Here is a 24,790-nt window from a genome sequence, read left to right on the forward strand (position 1 = left end):
AGCAGAACGCTCTTCCTTCAGGTCCCTGGATTTCAATGTGTTCTCCTGGTCTGGGTATTTCGATCTTAAGAGGTGCTTAAAGTTTAAACTAAGGATAAAATGTAGAATTTCAAGCATCGACCTCCAGGTATAATAACTCTTTACAACTACATAATATACCCATTTTAAAGACACTTTTCGTGTACATGATGCTTACAGAAATTCTATTAGGTAGGCATGGGTGCCTGGACAAACGCCAGAGAACCTGACACGTGGCAGAAACAGGGCTTCATTGAGAGAGTCCATCTCAAAGTTCACAGCTATAGCCACGACACCAAGTTGTTTCTTTCACAAACATTCAAGATAAGCATCAGCATCCTGACCCCAACACCACAGCAAAGTGTGCGGTCTCACAGTACTTTAAAAGGCTAAGAGTTTACTTTCAAACCATGAAACCATCCAGAAGGCTACAGAATTTAGCAGCTGAGACCACCTTCTCGTGTTTCTTATAAAACAACAACCTGAAGTCCAGGAGGACTGGGCGGAAAGGAACGTAGTGATGCCAACACTCCATCCATGCCCTCGGAACAAGACGCCCCGTGGGAGCCTCGTTTCCCTCTGTGGACACAATGTTAAGTTGCTTGTTCAAAAAGGGGAAATGAAGGAATGAAGGTGGCCTTCCCCAAGCCACCTCGAAAAATATATACCACACACGTATATGCATGTATGTAGGGGTGTGTGTGCACATACACAATGTACACACACGCATATACGCACAGTACACACACATATATATTTTAGCCCAGTTGTATATTATTTTAATATTATTCTTTAAAGATTGAGATAAACTTTGAGTATGTGTATACAGGAATGTCAGCAGCAGTTGGAGAAAATAATTCCTCCCTGTCAAATCACGTTTCCGATTGATCCATTTTCACTATTATTATACAGGAGCAAAAAAACTAAAGGAAATTCATAGTTAATTCTGACTTTTGGATATGAATTTCTACATGTCTTTATTGTTTCCAAGGTTTATGTCACATGCTTATAAAGTCTTTTTTTCTGATTTAAAAATATGAAATGTCTCCATAGATGTTTANTACTTTAAAAGGCTAAGAGTTTACTTTCAAACCATGAAACCATCCAGAAGGCTACAGAATTTAGCAGCTGAGACCACCTTCTCGTGTTTCTTATAAAACAACAACCTGAAGTCCAGGAGGACTGGGCGGAAAGGAACGTAGTGATGCCAACACTCCATCCATGCCCTCGGAACAAGACGCCCCGTGGGAGCCTCGTTTTCCTCTGTGGACACAACATTAAGTCGCTTGTTCAAAAGAGGGGAAATGAAGGAATGAGGCTTCAGTGCCTTCCCCAAGCCACCTCAAAAAATATATACCACACACGTATATGCATGTATGTAGGGGTGTGTGTGCACATACACAATGTACACACACGCATATACGCACAGTACACACACATATATATTTTAGCCCAGTTGTATATTATTTTAATATTATTCTTTAAAGATTGAGATAAACTTTGAGTATGTGTATACAGGAATGTCAGCAGCAGTTGGAGAAAATAATTCCTCCCTGTCAAATCACGTTTCTGATTGATCCATTTTCACTATTATTATACAGGAGCAAAAAAACTAAAGGAAATTCATAGTTAATTCTGACTTTTGGATATGAATTTCTACATGTCTTTATTGTTTCCAAGGTTTATGTCACATGCTTATAAAGTCTTTTTTTCTGATTTAAAAATATGAAATGTCTCCATAGATTATCATATCCTCGATTAATGTTCATTTTATTGCAAACTATAAATTAACAATCACTGGCGTACATTAAGATTATTACATTTTAACATCCAAATCAAGCATGTTTACTAAGCATGGTTTATGCTATGATTAAAAAAAAAGAGCAGGACCTAGAAATTACAAGCCCGGGCATTTAGAAATTGTTTAATAGATCTGGTAGAGTAGATGAAGACATGAGGTTGAAATAGTTCGCTCTCATTCAACAGTAAGATAAAGAAATTTTATAGATTTACCAAGAACACCATCAATTTTCCAAATAAAGTACAACTTAAAAATAAGAAAACTTATTGACTCTGAATTAACATTAACCAGGATTATTTTCAATGTCTTTCAATGCCACTGAGTAATCTCCAAATCTGTATTTATGGCATTTAGATTCAAAATGAGAAACATTCTTGGTATTGGTCAGAGTTTATATATCATTGATGTTGAATTCCAAACAAAAATTTTTCATTTGTGACTTAGTCTAATCTTGCTAAAAGAGTCCTAAAAGCAGCAGCTTAAGAGGGTTCTTGGACATCAAATACAGAAAAAAGGAAAAAGAAAAAACTAGCCTAACGTATTAAATTATAAACATATGGATGGAATTTCCTTTAAATTACTCTTGAGTCTAAACCTTAAGGGTAAAGAATTTAGCAAAACGCATTTGCAGTTTCCGTAACACAAAACATTTGAACAGTTAGAAAATTCATCTTCTCCAAGGACAAATGAGACTTCCACTCTAATACTGAGTAAACCAAACCTTCTCGCCTGCTATTTTGAAATATCTCTACCCTAATAATTAAAATGTCAATCTCTACTTTGTACCCTTGTAATAAATAATAACGAATCTATATTAGATAGGAGAGAGGCTGGTATTTGTTTGTACATTCTGGAGCCAGGAAAACTTAGAAACCAGAGAAAATCCAAAATTAGAAAGGCATCTATTTTAAAACAGTAATTTCCCCATATTTTCCCTTTCTCACCTAAACCAGAGCAATCTTTTTCAAATGATTATGATTTTGACTAATAAGTACTTCATAATATATGAGTACCTAGAAGAAGGGAAGGTTGAAAAATTACACAGTAAATTAGGGCATTTTTATGCTCACATCCACTGCCTTCTCAATAATTAGTTCTTTTTTTTAGTATCATCCTCAAAACTATCAGATTGCAAAAGTGACTGAAATTAGGTTCTAAAGAAATGGGACTTCCAACTTGCCAGTACTCTCTCTGTTGCCCCCTCTATTGGTCACTCTGATGAAACCAAGAGCCATGTCATAAGCTTTCCTGTGGAGGGGACCACATAACAAGAAACTGAGGGAAGCCTCTGGTCCACAGCTCATGAGTAAATCCTACCCGCGAGCATTTGAGGGGGCTTGGAGGCAGGTAGATCCACCCCAAGTGGAGCCCAAAGACCATTGCCCTGGTGGATACATTAGAACCCAAGCCACTCCTGATTCCTGACCTAAGAATACATGAGCAAATAGTACTCTTTTAAAGCCACTGAATTTCGGTGTGACTTGTTACACAGCAACACAGAAAGACGAAGCATGACTATTAAAATCACTTTCTCAAATTACCAATTATCATTGTCGTCCATCACGATTTAGTCTAACCTTACAAAAAAGAGGATGTATTTAAGAAATAAAATGCTAAAATTTACCAATTAATGTCAGGATCAATGGGAAAGTTAATGAAACAAAATGAGGAAACAGGAACCAGTAAATCTCAACCCAAATGCCAATTACAGGATTAAGGGTAAATAAGTTTCATGCTGTCTCTTCAGATAATATTAAAATATAAAGTGTCCATGGCACTAAAAATATGTATAATCAAGGAAATAAATATAAGAAATATTATATTTTTTGTTTAAATTAGTATGTTGATATAAACAAAATGGGTGGGTCTTTCTGAGAGCCAGTCACAAGTCATAGCTACCTATGCCATTAGTTTATAGTTTGTAGGAAGATTATGTTACCGACCCAAAAATGAATAAAACCATCAAAACCAAGCAAATGACATATGTAATCAGAATGACAACCACAATGAACAAAATTACCTTTTATTCTGGTTTTGCCTGTTAAACTAATTGAAAGCCACATACAAATATAGAGTTCATAGACAGCTTCGATTTATTAATCACTCCTCTAAAATTTTGCTATTAGTTTGACTGCAGAGAAAAGTTCCTTTACAGATTACTTTTAAAAAGCCAAAAGAATGCAGTCTTCACCAAAAAAAAAAAGTGAGTTGTCAGAAAAATCCATTTTTAGTCTCTCTTGATATTTGGGAAATCAAAAACCAACAAGGGAGAAATACTTTGAGTTTCCATTAGTATATTTAGACCCCATGAAAAAGTAATAGTAACAGGAAATAGAAACTGACATGCAACAATGCCTTTAAGAATGTAAAAGTAGAGAATGAGAATGATGTACAGATTCAGTTTCCTAAAATGGATCTCAAGAGGACATGACTAACTATAATTACAAAAGATTTGAGGTTGCTCTACTCTATAGCACATTTAAGTCAATACATTTGACTTTCCTCTCTAGTGATAAATAAAAACAGGCATGTTCATTTTTACAGTTTGATATTCTAATAAATTAATTTATTGAAAGTATTTTTACAATTAAAGTGCAACAGATTATTTTGCTTTGGGAAAGACAAAAAGTGCCTAGTATTTAAATTTTTTCTTTTCCATTGCTGAATGCAAAGTACAACCATAGGAGAAAAGCTTTCTATTCAAAATGGACCTTAAATTCAGCAGTGCTTACTTTCAACACATAAGATGGCATTAAAATCTCTAAGTCATTTGGTTTCATCAATCAAGTAATAAATATTAAGTAAATATTGCTAAATGAATGAATAAATGAATGAGAGATATTTTAGAAAAAGTCTTTAAAATCCAGTAAAAATTATTTTAAAAGAATTTACAAAGAAAATACTTTCATAACAAAAAATGATACCAATTTTTCATAAACTTTTCAGACAAAAGAAAATGAGTGAACACACCCCAACTCTTTTTATGAGGTCAAAACAACCTTTACACTAAGATCTGACAAGAATTTTATGATAAATATCTTCTACTAACATAGATATAAAAAACAAAACAGAAACATTAACAAAAAGTCTAATGATTAAAAAGATTAACCTATCCCAAAGAACTTGAATATATATATGCCAGAAATGTAAAATTGATTTAGCATTTGATTATCACAGTTTACTTATGATAAGCATAAGAACAAAATAAAGAAGAAAAATATCAACAAATAAATAAAGTGCATTTGATAAAATTCAGCTTATGATTAAAAAAAAAACTTAACTTATCAAAAATAGAAGGGAAAATATATAATTTGATAACAATTATTTGCAGAAAACCTAAAGCAATAATTCTTAATGGTGAATTATCAAAAGCTTTCCCCCAAAATCAGCAATGAGAAATGGGTACCTGCTAATAGTGATATTGCTCCATATGATATAAGAGAAGAGATCTTAGCCAGTGAACAGAAAGTTAAATTAAATGAGAATAGAAGGGAAGAAGTAAAATACTAATTTTCCTACAATATGACTGCATAAGTAGAAAATTCAAACTAATCTACAAACTATTAGAACAAGTGAACTTTAATAAGTTCACTGGCTGTAAAATCATTGTACACAATAATGTGTATTCTATATTCTAGGAAAAAATATATCAAATATCAAATTTTAAAAACCAATACCATTTTATAATAGCATAAAATACATCAAAATAGTTAGGAATATTACAGAAGATGGGTAAACTCATGTTCTATAAACTATTATATGTTTTTGAGAGAAACTAAATAGTAACTAAATAAATGCAGGAATATATCATGTTAATCTATTGGAAAGCTCGAAGTTGTAAAGATGACACATTGACCCAAATCAACCTATCGATTTAAAGTGATTCCAGTCAAAACCTCAGAAGGTTGATTTTGTGGAAATTGACAAGTTGATTCTAGCCTTCATTAGGAAACGTCAAGAGTCAAAATAACCAACAAAATGTTACAGAAGAACAAAGTTAGAGGAATTCTATGACTGGATATAAAACAATAAAGATACGATAATTAAGATAATCAAGTATTGGCACAAGGAGAGACAGCAGAGTCCAAATACTGACCCACACCTGATTTATGACAGTTTGGCATGGGAAATTAGTTTTCCTTTTTCAACAAAAGGTGCTGGCTGAACGATATAGCCATATGGAACTAATCGCTACATCACACCGTGTAAAAAGACCACTTCCAAATAGGGCACTGACCTAAAGGTGTAAGACAAAACGATAAAGCTCCTAGAAATTAACTGCAAAAAATCCCTCATTACCTTGCGCTTAGCAAAAATTTCCAAACAGAATAGCAAGCATTAACCATAATTAAACAAAGTGTGTTCACTTTGAAAGCCATGAACGTCAAACCCCATCATTTACATAATCAGAAAGCAGCCAGCTGCCAGTTGCTGTCCTTACAAATACTACAGCCACCCAGATTTCTGGCTATTGAGAAGCGTTCAGATTAGTCGGAAGAATAGACACGATAAAGAGAATCGTCACAACAGCAACTTGTGCTCTAAAGGAAGCACAGAGCACAGGGCAGCACAGGAGAGGGAAAACGTCCCTCAGCTTGGTGGCTAAGGAAGAAGCACTGGTGTGTGAGTGAGAACTTCTCAGTCACTCGAGGCGAGAAGAATATGAGAACATGGACCGTGGTTATACAACACAGCCGTGAAGTTCACGGTCCTCAGCAAATTGTAGATCAATCGGCTCTGCTTGAGAAGATTCCTTGAAAAGAAGGTTCCTTGCTTGCTGAACTCAATGTGTCCCAATTAGTTGTAATGAAATAGTGTAGTCTATTATAGAGATTTTAAATGGTCATAAAATACAAACATTTTCAGTAAATTTACTGTGTTTAATGCCAATAAAACGGTTGATGAAATTTGAAAATATGTAATTTAAAATTTAGCTTGTTTTCTCCCCCTCTAATCATGTCTCTTTGACACATGGGAACATCCCATGATGCACTAGTTGATTCTTACTATAGTTATCAAAAAACCCAGATTAAATTCTCTAGATGTTTCCTTGTCTTCTGAAATTAATGCTGATTAAAATAATTACGATCCAATTATGAGAAGTTCATTATGAAGTAGACACCTCGTAATGGAAATGAAGACATGAGTCTGAGCAAATGGTTTGTCATCAATTGCCCCATTTGTCCCTACACACACACACACACACACACACATATGATCATTTGCTTGAAAACGCAAACACAGTTATCTTTCTTGCATTTATAAAATATTTAATTGAAATAGATAACAAACAAAATTCTCTGAGCCCGCTTCACAATAATGAGCATTAACAACACAAAGATAATTGGACTTGAGGGAAAAAACCCCCAACTATTTCCCTCATCTTCTTTAAACATTTTTCCATTTTCAAAAATTTGGGACACATAATAGAATCAAGATAATTATTTTGCTATTCAAATGCTGAAGTTAAAATGGAAAAAGTGAAAAAGAAAGTGATATTTTGGAAGAAGGCTCAATTCAAATGTTGAGTTCTGCTTGTTCATTATGTTTATGAAAGCCAGATCTACTTTTAAATTTCTAACAATCTTTGGCAGCATAAAAGATCTGACCTCAGAGTCCCAAGTCTCCCACTGAGTTCTGTTGCATAAAATCTAGAAAACAAAGCCATATTCAAATTTCTTTTATGCTTTAAGATTATTTGGACCATTACGAGTCAAAAGAATTCTCAGACATATATAATCTTAAGTCAATTAAGCATTTCATAAGTTAATAAACTAAAATAAAAAAAAAATGTAACGTTTAAGAACAGCAGATTAATCTTACTAGTAAAATAAATTGAAAATAAGAGATTTTTTTTTTTCCTAAACAGCAAAGGAGTATAAGTGTTCTGATTACCTTGGGACTATCCTGGCTTGAATACAACTCTCGGCTTTTTTTTCTCCCACAATGTAAAACAACAGAGCAGGCAAGCACATCTTGTAAATCATACCAGAAGTTAACTTGAATACAAAAAGATTTTCTTCTCCATTTTGTTATTAAGTCGGACAAAATGATCTTTTCTCTATTCATTGCTGCTTTTAGCCATTATTACAGATTTTTAAATAGCTAATAGCTCTTCGAATAAAAGTTCTGCAATTTCTTTTGTTATTTATTAAATTGAGAAGGAAACAGGAAGAAGGGTCTGTTGAAAAGGGATTTGATTTACCTTCTGTCCAGGTGTGAGACTCAGCAGTTAAATTTTCCCAGACTCGGTTTTAACAATAAACCTGGAGTGATAACACCTACCTCATGAGTTTGTTTTGAGAACGCAATTCTATGATGCATATACAAATCCAGGTGCAAAATAGACATTCAATAAATGGTAGCCATTATTTTATGATTCTTTTCACTACATAAAATTCCCTTTCTGTACATCATGAATTTGTGGCTGAAATTAAAACATACATTTTAAAACCAATGTTCACACATTTCTAATTACTAGTACTAAATCTTCGGTGAAAGTAGAGGATATTATCCTGAGAATCAGCATTTTAAGCAATTTATTCTATTTTTTATTCCTCCATTGGGCAATGAAATATCTGCTAAAAGGAAATCAAGGGAAAGTGAGATTAATAAAATTTAGAAAGCAAAGCACTTAAAGATAAAACAAAGAACAAGATATAGAAATATAAACAATCCAATTTCCAAATTGTCTGAAGCTGTGAGAACAGTGAAGTGATCAATGGCAGTAAACAACTCAGGCTGATTTTTCCTTGGTTCCTGCCCAATTAGGATGCACATTTCACAGAGACCATGTGAACAGACAGATCACTATTATTCTGCTCTAGTCCCGTTATCAACTCTTAGCCTATACTTACAGTATACGAGGCACATGGTTTAGATAAAAAGACATAGATCTTGTGCCTATAAAAAGATGTTGGTGCAGAAGACTATTTGAAAACCCAAATACAATTTGTTAATTTGTGTGTGTGCCTACACCTGTGTGTATATGCCTGTGCGGTGGGGATGGAGGGTGAGTAATAATGACAGAAATCATGGATCTACACATTCTTCCCAGTCGTTCCTCCTTTGCCTGTGGCCCCGTGCTTTGGTTAATTACTCCATTCTGGATTTATGACATAACACCATAATTTTAATGTTTCTATTTCTACCACCATCTATGGGCTTCTTAGAGGCAGAACTTGCATCTTATTTATCTTTAAAACATAGAAGACACTCAATCAATGAATCTAGAGTAAACTAAAACTACCATTCAAGTAAAACAGAGTTGACAACTGCTAAAATGTATATGCATACAATTATGTTTATGTATGTCCCCGGGGCCATGACGAACTAATCTTATGCTCCCTGTCTGTCTCAGCCACCTTAGTCCAAGCAGCATTAGCTCACACTCAGATTACTGACATAGATTTCCAACGTCTCCCCTTCTAGTACCCTTTACCGCTCAACCACTGGAGAGATATTTTTTTACATCTTTAATTTGTGTCATCTTTGCTGAAACTCTTTCAATTGTTTTCTGATTATTCTTAGGATTAAGTTCAGAGTCCTCATTACAGCGACATTACTCCTACCCGCTGCCTCTTCTCCTTTGCTTGCCTTGCCATTTCTGCATCTCCAAGTTGGACACCTGGATAGCTCACGTCTCATCCTAGCTGAGATTTTCATCTTGAATTACCAAAATAATTCGATATCTTTGGGTGACAATACTCAATTCCTATGTGTTTATTCTTCAGAAGGAATAACACTTCTTCCACAAAAAAATGTAGAAGTACCAGCCTGAGCTAACATACATGTCTCATATTTTAAAAATAGAAGATTCTTGAATATTCATTAGAGTTCATTTCTTTTTCCTCCTCTTGATTTAGTCAAAACATCAGCTTAATTAATACTCAACATCTGAAAGACATAAATATGTCTTTATGTTCTAAAGATATTTCATGCTAACATACAGAGAAGCTTTTCAAATTCATGATTGTTCTTTAAAATACTTTTCTATTATTTAAACTGAACCACCACATGAAAGTTGCTTTCTCCTGCTTAAAACTTCCAAAATCCAGTGATCACACAGAGCCACAATTTCTAAATGATTATAAAGCTCAGAGAACCTAAAAAGAAAATTCCTTCTGAAATAAATGCTTTGGTTAACTTTTAAATTTTTGTCACAAAATATATATTTTTTAATTTAACACTTTCTAAAAGTAGAATAAAGACCATTTGATATAGTAATATAATGTGGATTTTTAATATATTTTTAAATAAAATTATTAAAATATATTTTCCCATTAAAATACTGGAAATGTGAGGAGCTGATCTTCCTTTCTGCGAACCCAACCGTGATCGACAGCTTTTACGATCTCCTTATTGGTAGCAGTGGAGTGTTTGAAAAGCTTCAGGGCTGATCATGTAATGATGAAAATTTAACACTGTAAGCATACGTATGCTCATACCTCACGGGAGTTCTACCTCATCAGGTGTTAGTAGGTCAATCCTACATTTATTTCCAAAATGGGTAACTTCAAAGTTACCCACATTTGGTGACTGAATTGTTTTTTCATTAAAGCGAATATGCTCAGTGCATTAAACCCAAACTCAGTCTAGTATTTCTCCCCTCCGTCTCTGGACCTTCACTTTCTAACGCCACTTCTCTGTCCACCTGTGACAGTCAGATTACAGTCCTTCATGCTTTGTGAAACCCCAAGGCATCATCTGCCATCCCCGCTATCTCTCCATGCTCAGACCTTCCAGAAGGACCTCTACCTTTCAATCACCTAAACACCTTGGCGATGCCTTTTAAAACTCTATTTCTTCAAACCTCCCCTGCCTGCCTAAATTGCTCTCTTTTTTAAAGTTTGCATTGTATTGACCCAACAGGAAACTGTTTTCTTGAAAGTTTCCATAGAAGCTATATATGGTTTTATACTCAGTATTCTTAATTAAGAAAATTCTTCAAAATAGAGTTTCTCTTTTAAAAAAAAATCACTAAATTGACAAATACCCATTGAGTATCCTGTGTTCAGGAAGCACTCAAAAGTAATGAGGACTAAGACACACTAACTATAGATTTTATTTTCTAGATTAAGTCAGATATGGGAAAATTTTTTTCTAATGACACTGTACAATTGCAAAACAAATTACTTTGGGTTTCTGTTGTCGCATTTTTATTTTAATTAGATAGAAGTTACACGTGATGCAGAGCTACGTCTGAACGGGGCTTTTCCACCTGCTGAGTGTGTTTATGCAAATGACTATCCATTTATGAAAGCTCTTCACTGAGGTTCACAATTAACTTCCTTGGTTAAAAACCAAGATAAAGATAAGAATCAAATCCATCTGAAAAAAACACTGCTCGCTGTCTCTTTCCAAATTTTTGGTCCTATTCGGTGTTTGTTTATTTTTTGCACTTTTTAAACCGATGTCCCTTGTACATAACACATCCTATTCAAAGACAAACACTCTTGCATCTCTCTGTAGCTCTAAAATTGATCAAAAAATTATACGAACTAAAATACATATAATCAAAAGCAAGTAGTGGTGAACTTACAGCGTTAAAAGATAAACTGAGGCATATTAATAATTCTAAGAGTTTATTTGAGCAAAGATCGATTCAGATCTGGCAGTGCCGAACCAGAAGTTAGGAGCACTCCACTCCGAGGAGCTTGAGAGAGACTTTTATAGATAAAAGGCAGAAGTGAAGCAAAGCAAAGCAATTATTGATCAGCCATAGCTTAAAGTCTGACCAGCTATCTGTGATTGGGTCTCCTTAGCGTTCCAATTTCGTAACCTTGAGACAGTCACAGGCTTAGAGTTTGGTTTGACTGCACAGGGTGCCCTGGCTTTAAAGCCCCCCAGTCTTATGACAGCCAACAATAGTATTTTTAATTAATTTAACAATCATATTTTTTTTTTAAATTTTAGGTATCACGTATATTTCCATTTGTCTTTACTTCTATTTTCAGCCAGTTTAGGGTTTTAAAATCATTTCAGCAATTCATGTGAAACAAAGGTAAAATCAAAGCACACCAAGCAGCAAATATATGTAAAACAATGTATTTTGATAACCGTTGTATTAAAAGCATACACACGGATATACGATAAGGTCTACTCATTTCTTCATGTTGCTAATGTAGAATAAGAATAAACATTTCTTAGCTTTTGAGCCTTGAATATTCATTCAACAAATATTTGCTGAATTTCTACCATGTGCCAGGTACATTGTTCCAAGGGTTGAAGGTTCATCAGTGAATAGATTTTTTTTTTAATTTAATAAACAGATTTAAATGTCTGTTCTCCTGGAGCTTATATACTGATTACAAGTGAAATGTGACTCACAGAAATTCAATTGTTTTCCTCCAAAGATTCACTTACAGCAAATCATTTAGATGTTTTCATATTGTTAAATGGAACAAAAATTTTGTTATGTAAGAATCAAAACACATTATTTTGAACATTTTGGAAGAACTGGAAATAACTGCACAACCTATTACAAAAACAAACTAACTCAATTTTTGGAGTTTAATCACGTATTCCTGATTAATCTCCCAAATATAAATATTTACACATGTTCAACTCTTCATCTTTTACAAAAAACCTCTGGGCTGAGCATGAACTAAACTTTCTAAAAGTTCTCAAAAATATTTTAAACAGGAAACCAGCTGCTTCCACCCACCCATGGCAATGTGTTCAAAGTGAAATACTGCAGTTCTTGTAAGTCCTTGAATACTCCAAATTACCACGGGTCAGACTTAGTCCTTGAATTACATGCCTTTCAAAATGCAATGGCATGTGAAGTTGAGAAAATAAAATTATTAGTGAATATGGACCTACCCGTTTCATAATTACATTTTTTTCTTAAAATATGTGATTAACCAATTTTGAAATCACAAGGCTACCTACTTCTTAAGAGGAATAGCATGAGTTTCAGAAAATACATTGTACCTCTGATGACATGAATAGAAAAAATATAAAAGGAACATGTAAAATTGATTTTACGTGTAATTAAAACTATAGTCATTTATAGTACTATATCCATTTTAAATATTATAAGATATTAATTCAGTTGTTTTCTCTTGCTAAGGAACATTTTATATTCAGAAAAACTGAAATAAAATAAAATAGAAAAGGGTGGTGATGGAAAGAAATCTAACTGTGGGAAGTGAACACACAATGCAATAGATATACAACATGCTATTGAACTGTACACTTGAAGGTTAATGGATTTTGCTGATCAATGTCACCCCAATCATTTTTAATAATAAAAAGAAAAGGGTGGTAAACACAATGCAATATACATATGATGTATTATTAAAGTGTACACTTGAAACCTGTTTGATTTTATTAACCAATGTCACCCCAATAATTTTAACAAAAATAAGTAAAAGTAAAAAAATATAGAAAAAGTGAAAGAGGAACAATAGAATTGTTCAAAATTGAACATTCTCAGACTATGTAACATAAAGAGAAATGTTAATATATACATACATATCACCAAGAATTATCAGAACTGTAGTTAATATGTTGACTTCTTATCTTAGTCACTGGCTTTATATTTATAGCCTTTTTAAATTTCTATGGCCTCTTTTAAGATTAAAATAATATCAATCATATATTTCATTCTAATTCTTTCAATTTTAATGTAAAATAAAACAAGTAACATTGATTAATGTTCAGATATATCATACGGAGGAAAATATCTTCCCCAGAAAAACACAGATAGTGGTTGTGCAATACTTAAGCTACTTCTTACAAACATGAGATCCAGAATCTTGATTTCACTGAGAGAATTTAATTTGTAAGGTTTGTAATCTTAAGAAAAGACATGAAATATTTAAAAGTGTAAATGTTTTGATTTGATAATCAGTTACTTACATGCTAGTGAGATTTTTTCCCTGTCCATACCTTCTCCATTTTAGATAAGATGTATTAATAATTCATTTAGACATAGAATCTCTCAACTTCTCCAATCTTTTTTTTAATTCTTTAATGTCACCACATATTTGACCAATCATCTTTTTAAGTGTTGATATTTCTGGATTTTGTCTTTTTGCATAAGAGAAAATAACACTAACAAGTTAAATAGAAATTGCTAATTGATCTGGAATCGGCTTTCATCTGTTTGTTTTTATTGCAGGAATACTATTTTATTTCCTTAGTAAAGACAAGTAAAGGAATTGGATTTTAAATGTCAAAATAACAAGAAGCAAATAGCTAGTGTTTATATTTCTCAAAAAATTTGGCTTTCCAGTCCCTAAAACAGAAAATGTTAAGACATGTACAAGGAAAACTGCAGAGTTGAAGACCAGATTAAACCCATACATTTCTGAAACCTGCCTTTGTATTTACCCTCCCAACTGTATAAATATTTTCTTCTCAACTCTTCCCCAAGAAATCCTTATAATGCCACAATTTAAATCCTCCAAAATTCTATTTTTTCTTTCTCTGTGCTCTCCCAGATTTGCATCTTTCATTTCATTTTTTTTTAAAAACTAGGAAATGTGTGCCAGCTTCATGCCAATTAGGTTAATTTAAATTACAGCAAGGAGAGAACATCTTGGTACCAGTTCGTTGTATTTTTCATACTTCTCGGTAGCAATATAGCTTAAATACATCAATATAACAACATCAGAATGGTGGACAGGAACCTTGAGTTTGGAATCAGAAAACCTGGGGATAAATCTGTTCCTTGGGAAGGTCACTCGGACACACATTTTCATTTACTACAAGGAGAGGTACATCTAATGCCTTCATATGATCTACGGGTGCTGTGAGAATACTTTGCAATTATTGTAGCCTGTGTTGTCCACTATGCTAGCCGGCAGCCAGATGGCGCTAGTGAGCACTTGGCCTGAAGGCAGCCTGAACTGAGACGCTCTCTAAATGTAAATTAGGCACAGTAATGTAAGAGAGCCCATTCATAATTTTATGCTGATATTTTGGAATGATAATTTAATAAGTTGATTTAAATAAAACATATTATTAAAATTAATTTCACATTTATTTTTAAACTTTTTAATGTTACCTTTAAATTGTAATTGTTAGAATTATATTGCTATTGAACAGCTCTACTCTAGGGCATCCAAAGAGTTTAGGTTTTTTACTATATATTTTTACAGAATAAAAACCTATATTTTAATTTGCTTAAATATGTTCAGTGGGTTTTGGCAATATTTCTGACTCTACAAAGGCTTCCTAACAATACTTCTAATTAAGACGACTACTAATGACATCATTTACAAATGTATGCTTGAAAAATGCATCGATAGTGGAAACACATGCCAAAATAGTCACGCTTGCCATTCAAATATAATTGAAGAGGACGCTTTCATTCTCTGCCACACGGTCACATAAAGCACAAGAGGTGATTCTGCAGTAGTCACGCCAAAATAATATGAACATCATTCAAAATGCATGGGCTGTGGCTGTCCTCTCCCTCCTCCTTAACCAGTTTATACCTCTCTCCTGGATCACGCCCATCAGCAAGTGGGCACGCTCTATGTCATACCTTTGACCTTGAAAAATCTTCTTGATCCTCACCCAGGGCCATTCCATGTCTCTGGTATTTTTTATAATAAAAATCTTTATTAACTCAGTCAATCTTCAAGCGTACTCTCTACGAGAACAGACAAGGACGTCCACATTGCGAATTCGGGCTTGAAATTCCTGTCTTCCTTGACCATCCAGTAGCACGTTATATAACCGACTGTTCCATCTTTCTGGAACCACTCTTGATCTGGCTTCCGAGAGACTCCTCCCCCACGGTCCTCCCTCCTCGCTGACTGCTGCTTCTCGTTCTGCTTCCATGGGTCTGGCGCCAGCACCGACTCTTCACACCTCTCCTGCTGCCCGGTGGTAACAGCGCTGAACACATCCGGTCCTTTGCCTTTAAAACCACCTAGTTGTACATTATTTTTCCAGTCCGAGATCTTCCTTTGACTCTGGACTCACATATCCAGCGGCCGACTTAGCATCACCACGTCAGTGTTTAATTGGAGACTCAAATCTCACATGTCCCCAAATTCTTGAACACTAACCTTCCCCCAACTAAACTACTTCCCTTCTGTCCTCCTTTTATCAATAAATGGACATTTCATTTTTCCAGTGTCTCAGATCAAGTCTGGAGACCATGCTTGATTCTTTTCTTTACAATGACATCATCGTTGCTGAAAAATTTTGTCAGCTCTGGCAGGGAAATGTAAAATAGACTCACGGTCTTACCAGCTTCATCTCCAGTATCTGCGTTAAGCCACCTTATTATCTTCTTCCTGCACTAGTGTAGTTTAATGGGTCTTCCTGCTTCTACCTTTTCTCTTCTTCCCTGTATGCTCCACGACACAGCTTTTAAAACTCAAGTTCTCATGTCACTTCTAGGATCAAAACACTTAAATCGCTTCCTGTAAGATTCTGAATAAGAGACAAATGGTATGACTGTCCTACAAGGTTTTCGTGGATGGTCTGGACGCAGCTACTTCTCCAGACTCTTCTCCAAGATCCTGGATTTCTGGACTTGACTTTCACAGCGTTGGGGAACATTTTCAGTAAAAGGTTATCTTGAAACTGCAGCTGGATCGGCTTCACAGGAGGCCTGCCTCTCTCTGCCTTGCTCACTCGTGCCGCTGCCGGCCTTCCCACAAGTCCTTGCAGAGACAACGCTCTCCTGCGTCAACTGTTACTATTTATCTCCTCTGCCTGTAACTTCTCCCCTAAGATTCCTCATGGTAAGTCCCTGACTTCCTTCACCCCGACAGAGGGGTATTCTCTGATTGTATCAAAGGGGTGCAGTTCTCCGTTCCCTCTAGCCTGCCTTTTCTTTCTTCGAGCACTTATTACTTGATATGTTATTGAGGAGAATTTGTGGATTCTGTTGCTTCACCAGCTAGAATTTATGCTTGATGGAAGCAGGAGGTTTTTAGTTTTGTTCGTACCTCTATTTCCATTGCTAGAACAGGGTCTGAGACGTAGTAGACATTCACTGATGAATGAATAAGCCTGCAAAACAACAGGGGCTCACAAATATTCGTTTTCTCCCAAAATACAAGCACTACAAGTTCTACTAAATAAGTCAGACTCTTCTGAAGAAGGTGACTTTTGAAAATTGGATGCCCATAGACTTTTCAAATTACTCTGGAAAACGTTTTCAATGAGGTTAAGTTCCATTTTAATTGTGATCGGGAACTTAATTCTTCCATATACCTAAATTTTACTTATATATGATATATAAAATAAATATGTATTTATTATATATTATAATTACTTATATGTATTCAGGCTGTGTGTGTAGATGTATATATGTGAAGACTGAGGAAGGCAGAGGCAGGCCTGCTGTGAAGCCAGGCCAGCTTCGAGATAATCTTTTACTTAAAAGGTTCCCTACACCCCAACGGTATGATATACACACACATTTAGATCGAATATCTGTATTTACAAAAGATAAATATTTACACTTACTTGGCCACAAATATTTGTGAAACGGTATGGAAAACGAGTGGAGGACTAGAAAGAAAAAGACGCCTGTACCCTTTCCACGGAGAATCCGGGGGGGTCACGAGACTGAGAAGTTACGAGGGGGAGGGTGCCTCCTGCGTTACTTATACTCGGTATTCTGATTAGCATCTGGGTTTCTAGAATGTGTCACTTTATTTAATTTATATAGAGGAACCCCCTACCCAATGACACAGCCGACAGCTACAGAGTGGACAGTGCCGTCCACCTCGAGCGAATATGTTATTAACGTAAGATCTAGAAGCAGAATCTCTCTGTCAGCCAGGCTCGGCCCTGGTTCTGTGAAGAGTCTACATCTCAGGTGGCATTCCGAAGGCTGGTGCCTTCACAGACCCTGGAACTTCTCCCTGTGGTCCGCACTATTAGCTCCAACTTGCTTGAGTCCCGCGTCAAAAGTTTAGAAGCCAGCATGTAGACTCGCACAGCATCAACATCTTTAGAGTCCGTCTATGACACGCCATCATCGCCACGATGTTTTCAACCCACACAATCCTAAGTTTTTTAAGTTAAACTTTGTCATTAAAAAAAAAAAGAAAAGAAGAAGAAGAACAGAGAAGCGTAGGCAGCATCAGAGGAAGAGCAGCCTAAGGAGCCCGTCCTTGACCGGACTCAGCCTCCCACTGACTACCGCACAGGACGCCTCTGAACTGAAGTCGGAAGGGGACGATCCTGAACCCTTAGAAAATCCCCATGACTACTCTGGCTCCCAATCGGGAACGGCTTATAGACAGAACCTTCCAGAATGGCATTAAGTCTAATGGCTTGCCGGGCACTTCCACATTTCTCTCTCTTCTCCTTTTCTACCGAGCATTATCATTCCGCCGAGCACTTATAATTCACGCTCTTCGTTTGTGAGTTACATTTCCATCTCATCCAGAAGAGGAGCAAAAAGCAGCTAGGAATCCATGGATGGATGCTGAAAACAAAAGCCATCTGATCTCTTAAGACCTTCATAAATTCAACTTTTGACGTATGCCTTCGTAATCCTAAATTCATTAAAGGAGGAAATTAAAGATGATATAAAAACCCCTCGAAACTATTTCCACATAAAAACTAGTCTAAAGTTGTCTCAGGCTCTTTTTTGCTGAAATATTGCCACTTTACCTTACGCTGTATTTCTAAAGCGTTACTGCATCCTGGAAGTATGCTCATCGACCAGTGACTAAAAGGCTCACTTCTATTTTTTTTCTTTTTGAAGTTTTAATTCTAAAAATTAAAAGCAGGCATAATGACAAGATACTATTTGCAGGTTCTGCAGTGAGCATCTGTTTCCTACTCAATACTAAGGATACCTCCGACTTTGGCTACTCCCCAAAATACTTCTAGCAGGTTTAACATCAAATATTTTTATATCTTTGCTATACATAACAGCAATTCTCAGCAAATATCACTGCCTATAAATCATCCAAATAATATTTAAATATATAATACTACTAATAATCCCCTGCAAAGCTATGACTTCAATAAAATGGCTCTGAACACAATCCATCTTCTCTTTGATGGGCTGACTTCTCCCAATACAATATCCAGTTTTCCTTTTTACAGCCAAGGTCTCAAACTCACAGTTAGTCACAGTGGAGCATCTACCATTGGTCAGGACACCGAAGACAGGGCACTGGGCATATGAAAGGCGCTCTAAGGGATGCAGGCTTGGAACACAGCCCAAACCTGTTTAATTAAAATGTCACGAGGTCAGTGACCAAGGTATTTAAAATGACAAGGGGCATATTGTTTTAGTAATTATAAGTTTAAAAAGATGAAACTTTACATTTTAACTATCCCCATCTGCATGGCAAAAAGGCATTATCCCATAAAACCTACTGAAATGACAGCAAGCGTCTAAAACAATAGATAGTAAATTTCTAAAATGACTGCATGAACACCATTTTTTATATATATATATATAAATAGAGAGAGAGAGAGAGAGAGAGAAACTAATTACTATAATATGAAGGAGTTTTATTTAATTGAAAATCTCGGGGAAAAAAGAAATTGAATACTATTCCAGATACTAGTCTTATTCTATTTTGAGAAAAAAGTAAAACAATATGTTCAAGCTTTGGTTATATGATAAAAGTGTTAATAAATAGGTTCTATTCTTTTTACTATGAAGATATCATACAAGACACTATTAGCATAATAATCTTTAGATCTATGCTCTTCATCTATTGAAATAAAACTTAGATGATACTTTTCTTTGATAATAATTGAGTCTTTCTATAAGTTTAAGAAGGTCTGGTCACTAGGTATTCATTCATACCACAGATCAAAAAGAAACAAAGGAAAGCTAATGTGTCCCCAATATCATTTCCAGTCACCTCACATATTTCATTCGTGATAAGTAACATTTGATGAAAATCATGAAATTTCCTCTGAGAAATCAAAAGATACCTTCTTTGAATACAACATTCAAGATAATAAGAGACAGAGAAGAGCATAAGAGTTGAATATGAGAACAGCCAATTTAAATATAAAAACTGCTTATTTTCAACATCAATTTCTTCTTCCTATTCCCAGAGGACAGTGGACCACCTGAGAGAATTGTGATTGGCTTGGCTCTGCAGATGTCAGAACTTATCCTTGGCCTGTCTATTCGCTGCCTGCTTCCTGCTCTCTATTACCCCAAAGCGCACTCCTAACTGTCCCGGTTCACCTCTGCCAGACTGACATTCCTAAGATACCAGCGCAGCATCGTGGAATGAGCTGTGGGGCCAGAAAGACATTGTTTGGAATCCTAGCTCCGGCACTCACTCTCTCTGTGGCTTTACATAAATCACATAATATGTCTGAGTATCAGATTCCTTCACATGTAAAATGAAGATGATATGCAAAATGAAGCTCATTGTATTTTACAGCTTTTAAAACTGTAGAGAGACATGCACATTATCTTACATGTAAGAAACGTGATTATGTGTTGGCAGGATGATGATGATGATGATGATGATGATGATGATGATGGAGGAGGAAGAAGAGGAGAAAAAGGGAATAAAGAGTCTATCTCTTCAGAAATTTGCAATTGTCCCCACTGTACCGCACATAAAGACAAAATTACTTCGTAAGTTTTAAGATGCTCTGGAATTCTGTCCCGTTCTATTTATCAAGTTCAATGTCTGCTACTCACAAAGGTATCTTTTTTCTGCTCCGATGAGGCAGATAACCCCTCCCTGTCCTTCCTTGCTTTACATTAATTTATGCCCTGAAACTCTTTGCTCCAACTACTTCTACAAAGTAGAAGAGCCTTTTTGCATCTCAGTAACTGTCCAAGTCCACTGATTTTTCATGACTCAGCTCAGAAAGCCAGACTTTTCTTTCAAGGCTTCTCTAAAGTCTTACTAAAAAGGAAATTTTTGAAAGTTTTGCATTATGGCAGAATTCAATTGAACCTTGTAATATCAGCATAAGAGATGGTGTACTTCTTCAACTAGAAGTGGCTTGAGATAATTTTCAGTTTTAAAGAATTACTGCCATTATATTTGTGGCTCTAATAATTAGATGAAACCCTTATGAATTTCAAGGCCACGCCCATAGTGAGGCACCAAGAAGTTATGTCCCAGTGATCAACCAATTACTGAATCTAATGAAAACAAAAGAATGCAAAAAGACAACTATTAAATGATCTGCTATTTCACAAGAAAACTATTTTTTAACGTTTTAAAAAAAATTCAAGCATTTTTCTAGATGTCATTAAAATACACATTTTGATAGTATAAATCAATATTGCAAAATCACAGCAAATATACACATATTGTACCACTAACTTTTCGAGATTTCTTTCTAATCTAATGCTTACGGAAAAATAAGGATAAAAGTCAGAATTCAAGAATACTTAATGTATACGTGAGGCTATCTGACAGTAAAACGATTAACAACAAAATATTTAATCAAGTCGCAACACTCTACCCACAAAAATATTAGCAAGTGTGTTACATGATTTTAGAAAGTAGAACTAGTGTCGATGTAAATGAGAATATCAAAAAATACCATAGTGTATTTCAATGCCATATGTTACTTATATGTTTCTAATTATCTTTTTAAGACTATTTTCCTTATATTTCTATTTAATAGACTTACCCACTCAACATTCATCTTATAATTTACCTTTGCAGGAAACATAAGCAAATACTTCCCAATGGTTTCCAGAGATCTTTTTTCCTCAGTTCTGTAATTACTTTATACACTTAAGCATCCCTTTCCTTTTTATTATGTATAGGATTTTATTCTATATCCCTATCTCTTTTCCACTACTCAGCTAACATATAAAGAAATCAATATTAGTGCTAAGTTTGAAATATACTTTTCTGTTAACGATGATAAGAATTCAGCATTACGACCAGCAAAATGAAAATAACTTTAAGTGCATAAAGCATAAAACGTGAGGACTTCCATAGCAATTTTACTTTTTTTTTTTTACTCTAAGACTATAAATTACTTCAAACACATTGACTAACTCATATCTACTTGGAACTCCCAAACAAGGCTTTAATATCAACATATTATGTTACTGTCTAAATTTAGAGTTGAACTTCTTACCTGAGTTTTGTTTAGTATACAGATATATTTTTTTTTAAAGACAAGAAATGTATGACAAGCTGTCAGGATAAATAATACCAACAGTAGGAAACGGAAGAGGGAGGGAAGAAATCAAGTTCACTTTAACAAGAAACCCTAAATCCCTCTGCTTCCCAGACCTACAGTAGTTTTGCTCTGCATCTTACAAGCAACTGTCCTTTTTTGTTCCGAGAACACATGCTCTGCCCCAGCAGGAAAATATAAAAATTAAGTAGAAAACCACAAGGTTATTAAGCATCTTACCCTCTGGGCTTGCTGGGCGGCTGTCACGGCTCAGGGTTACAGACGCATGCGTAAACAACAGCACTTCCTGCACCCTTTTCTCATCAGTATCGCTCTGGGGTCCTGGCCAACAGGATTATTTCCAGCATTAAGGCCACTCCGCACTAACTCGAAAAAGATTCCCATTGGTTGTGGAGTTTTATCAAAACCAATACCACCACACCCTCTGTGGATCACAAGGGAGCCGACCAAAATGAACACTTTTCAGTGTTCCCCAAGTATGGTTTGGAATACGACCCATCTGAAACTATATACTGTGAGTGAAAACGGAAGAAAACACCCACCCCGTCACCCACAAGTTTATTTAATGTTTAATAAAAATAGGTATAACTTGTAATAGTAATAGAAAAAATAAAATGGTAGAATTTTAAAAAAACTAAAAACGTGTCTATCTGCCAAGATCACAGGAACACGGGAAATATGACTTCAATCTAATTTTTATAAGATTGCCTGTCCAAAAAATTGAAAAATACATATTTAATCAAAGATTTGAGTATACAAATCATGACACGAAAACTGTATGTGAAAACCTTTGATTTCAGTCACGTTGGCAGGAATTGGGAGGCGCAGGCTCTCTGGCCCTCTCCCTGGGAATGGGGGTGGAATGGGGTGACTCTCCAGTGATGCGACACAGCTGTCAGGAACTGTAATGATGGAGTGATGGCAGACCACATAAAAGACAGCCTCTCTGGCTGAAACTAACAGCCCAGAGGAAAGAGAGGGCAGAAAAGCAGTCACCATACTCCTTACACATAGCATGAGAGCAGCATTTGAAAGTCAGGGAGTGAAGATCTTTGAACTGTTTTATTCTTCCTTCCTTCTTTATTGGGAGGATTATTCTTTACTGAAGAATCTTTGTCATCTCTTTCTACTTAACAGTATCCTTCCTCCTCACTCCCTGATGCCACAGACAGGGTGACATTCTCCAGGAGAACGTAAAGTGACCCCTTGAGGCTCCCCCTCCTCCGTCTCCTTAGGAAATGGGATCAACCACCATGCTCGCTCCCCTTTCTCTGAATTCTCCCCTTTGTCTAGATTTTCCCTTTATATTGTAAACACCATAAATTCTTTAGTCAATTTCATTTATGCCAATGAATTGCACTTTCAATTCGGTCGTTCTCCTTGTAGATATCATTTTCCTGTCCTTCATGGTCAAAATACTGAAAGAGCTCTCTCCAGCCAAGAAGCCCATGTAACATGCCATCTCTTTGCTTCATTACACCAAAGTGACCGTCTCTGAAAACACACACACACACACACACATAGAAACATCTTCACTGTCTTAACACTACATATAACAAGTAATGGGAGCAGAAGAAAAAAAGAAGAGAAAATTCAGCCTCGGAGTTTTCCTAATTTGTTGGCAAGTTGACAATATCGTAAGGCACTCAGCACACGAAAATGAGGGCTGATTTTGTGTGTGTGGATTCCAATTTCATTCTAAATATCAGGTGCTCCCATTGCTCACCTACGATTACTTCTCTGCATCCTCCCTATAAAATGAATTTTTATTTTTGTTTGGGGCAACAGTATGGTCAGTTAAAAACAAAAAAAAAGAGCTAATGTTGCTGAGACGCCCATTACAAATACACTTAGCTGCGTGGCACAGTTTTGCTGGTGATACCTGAAAGGAATCCGCTTGATGAGCAATTACGGAAAATTTCGTTTTCCTGACATGGATGCAAGTCCATTTCACGTCTTTCTTCTTCCTCCCTCCTCCAACAAGGACAGGCAGCTGAAGATGAGGAAGAACTCCTTAACTGATGATGAAGGCGTGGTTCAGAGGGAAGCCACGCTGAGAATGGCAGAAGGAGCCAAGACCACGGTTGACCTCGGCAGGCTTTGGAGATGTGAGGAAGAGAGAACTTGATCCTGTTGTGCACTGTCACGGGCTTTCTCCGGTGGCCTTACTTATTAGATTGGGAGCTCTAGGCCAACAGAAGGTCGTAAGAGTATCGAACTGCAGAAACAATAGAGACTAAATGTTGATCCGAACTGATTTTACTCCAGATCCTCATCGCTTAATTGGGGCGTCCAGAAGAAACCATGAAACTGCCAACTCCCATGGCAACCTCCTCCTCCCAGCGTGACAGGGCTCCCTCACCAACTCCGTGAGGCTTTTCTTGATTCCCACAAAAAGAGTTAACACTACAGCCTAAGGCTGCACTTGTGTACTTATTTACATGTCTGTTTCCTCGGCAAACTGTGAATTTCTTAAGGAGATAATATCGTATTTTTCTTTGAATCTTTTGCAAATAAGCAAATAAATGAATGGATAAGTGAATGAGGTACAAGTGGATACATGGATGGATGAATGAGTGGTCTACGAAAGCATTAAAGAAAACAAAAATGATGAGAATATCTCAGAATTGGGCGAGTTGTTGAGAAAATAAATTTAAAGACATACCTTTAAAACACACTGAATAACTGTACGGTGATTTTTTAAATTCTGGGGTTTTTTCCCCTACTTTTATAAATTGAGAGAATTAATAGCACTAATATCATACATATGTGCCTCTTAGCGACACAGTAAGAAAAACAGAAATGCCGACAAAGCAAGGCAAATAGAAAAGATTTTCCGTGGACTTAGGAACTCCTTGAAACACTTGCACTGTTAGATTTTAA

At 35.7% G+C, this 24,790-nt stretch overlaps 1 protein-coding gene across 3 annotated transcripts in view; it reads right to left on the reverse strand.

The window, feature by feature from the left end:
• CCDC102B (coiled-coil domain containing 102B) overlaps positions 1 to 22,296 on the reverse strand; it is a 201,378-nt gene extending 179,082 nt beyond the window's left edge. Inside the window, exons 1-2 of one of the 3 annotated variants that reach the window (XM_039839876.1) lie at positions 22,127 to 22,296; positions 15,318 to 16,801 (exon numbers count right to left, since the gene is read on the reverse strand). In XM_039839876.1, coding sequence (XP_039695810.1) covers positions 15,318 to 15,364 — 47 coding nt within the window. In that variant the 5' untranslated portion in view covers positions 15,365 to 16,801; positions 22,127 to 22,296. Of the gene's footprint in view, positions 1 to 15,317; positions 16,802 to 22,126 lie in introns of those variants that run through there. The other 2 variants (XM_039839894.1, XM_039839886.1) reach the window with 2 other exon arrangements.
• Between the last annotated feature and the right edge of the window lie 2,494 nt (positions 22,297 to 24,790).

Source organism: Pteropus medius, unplaced genomic scaffold, assembly GCF_902729225.1.
Source record: "Pteropus medius unplaced genomic scaffold, Ma_sr-lr_union100, whole genome shotgun sequence".
In the NCBI taxonomy this organism is placed as follows: Eukaryota; Metazoa; Chordata; class Mammalia; order Chiroptera; family Pteropodidae; genus Pteropus; species Pteropus medius.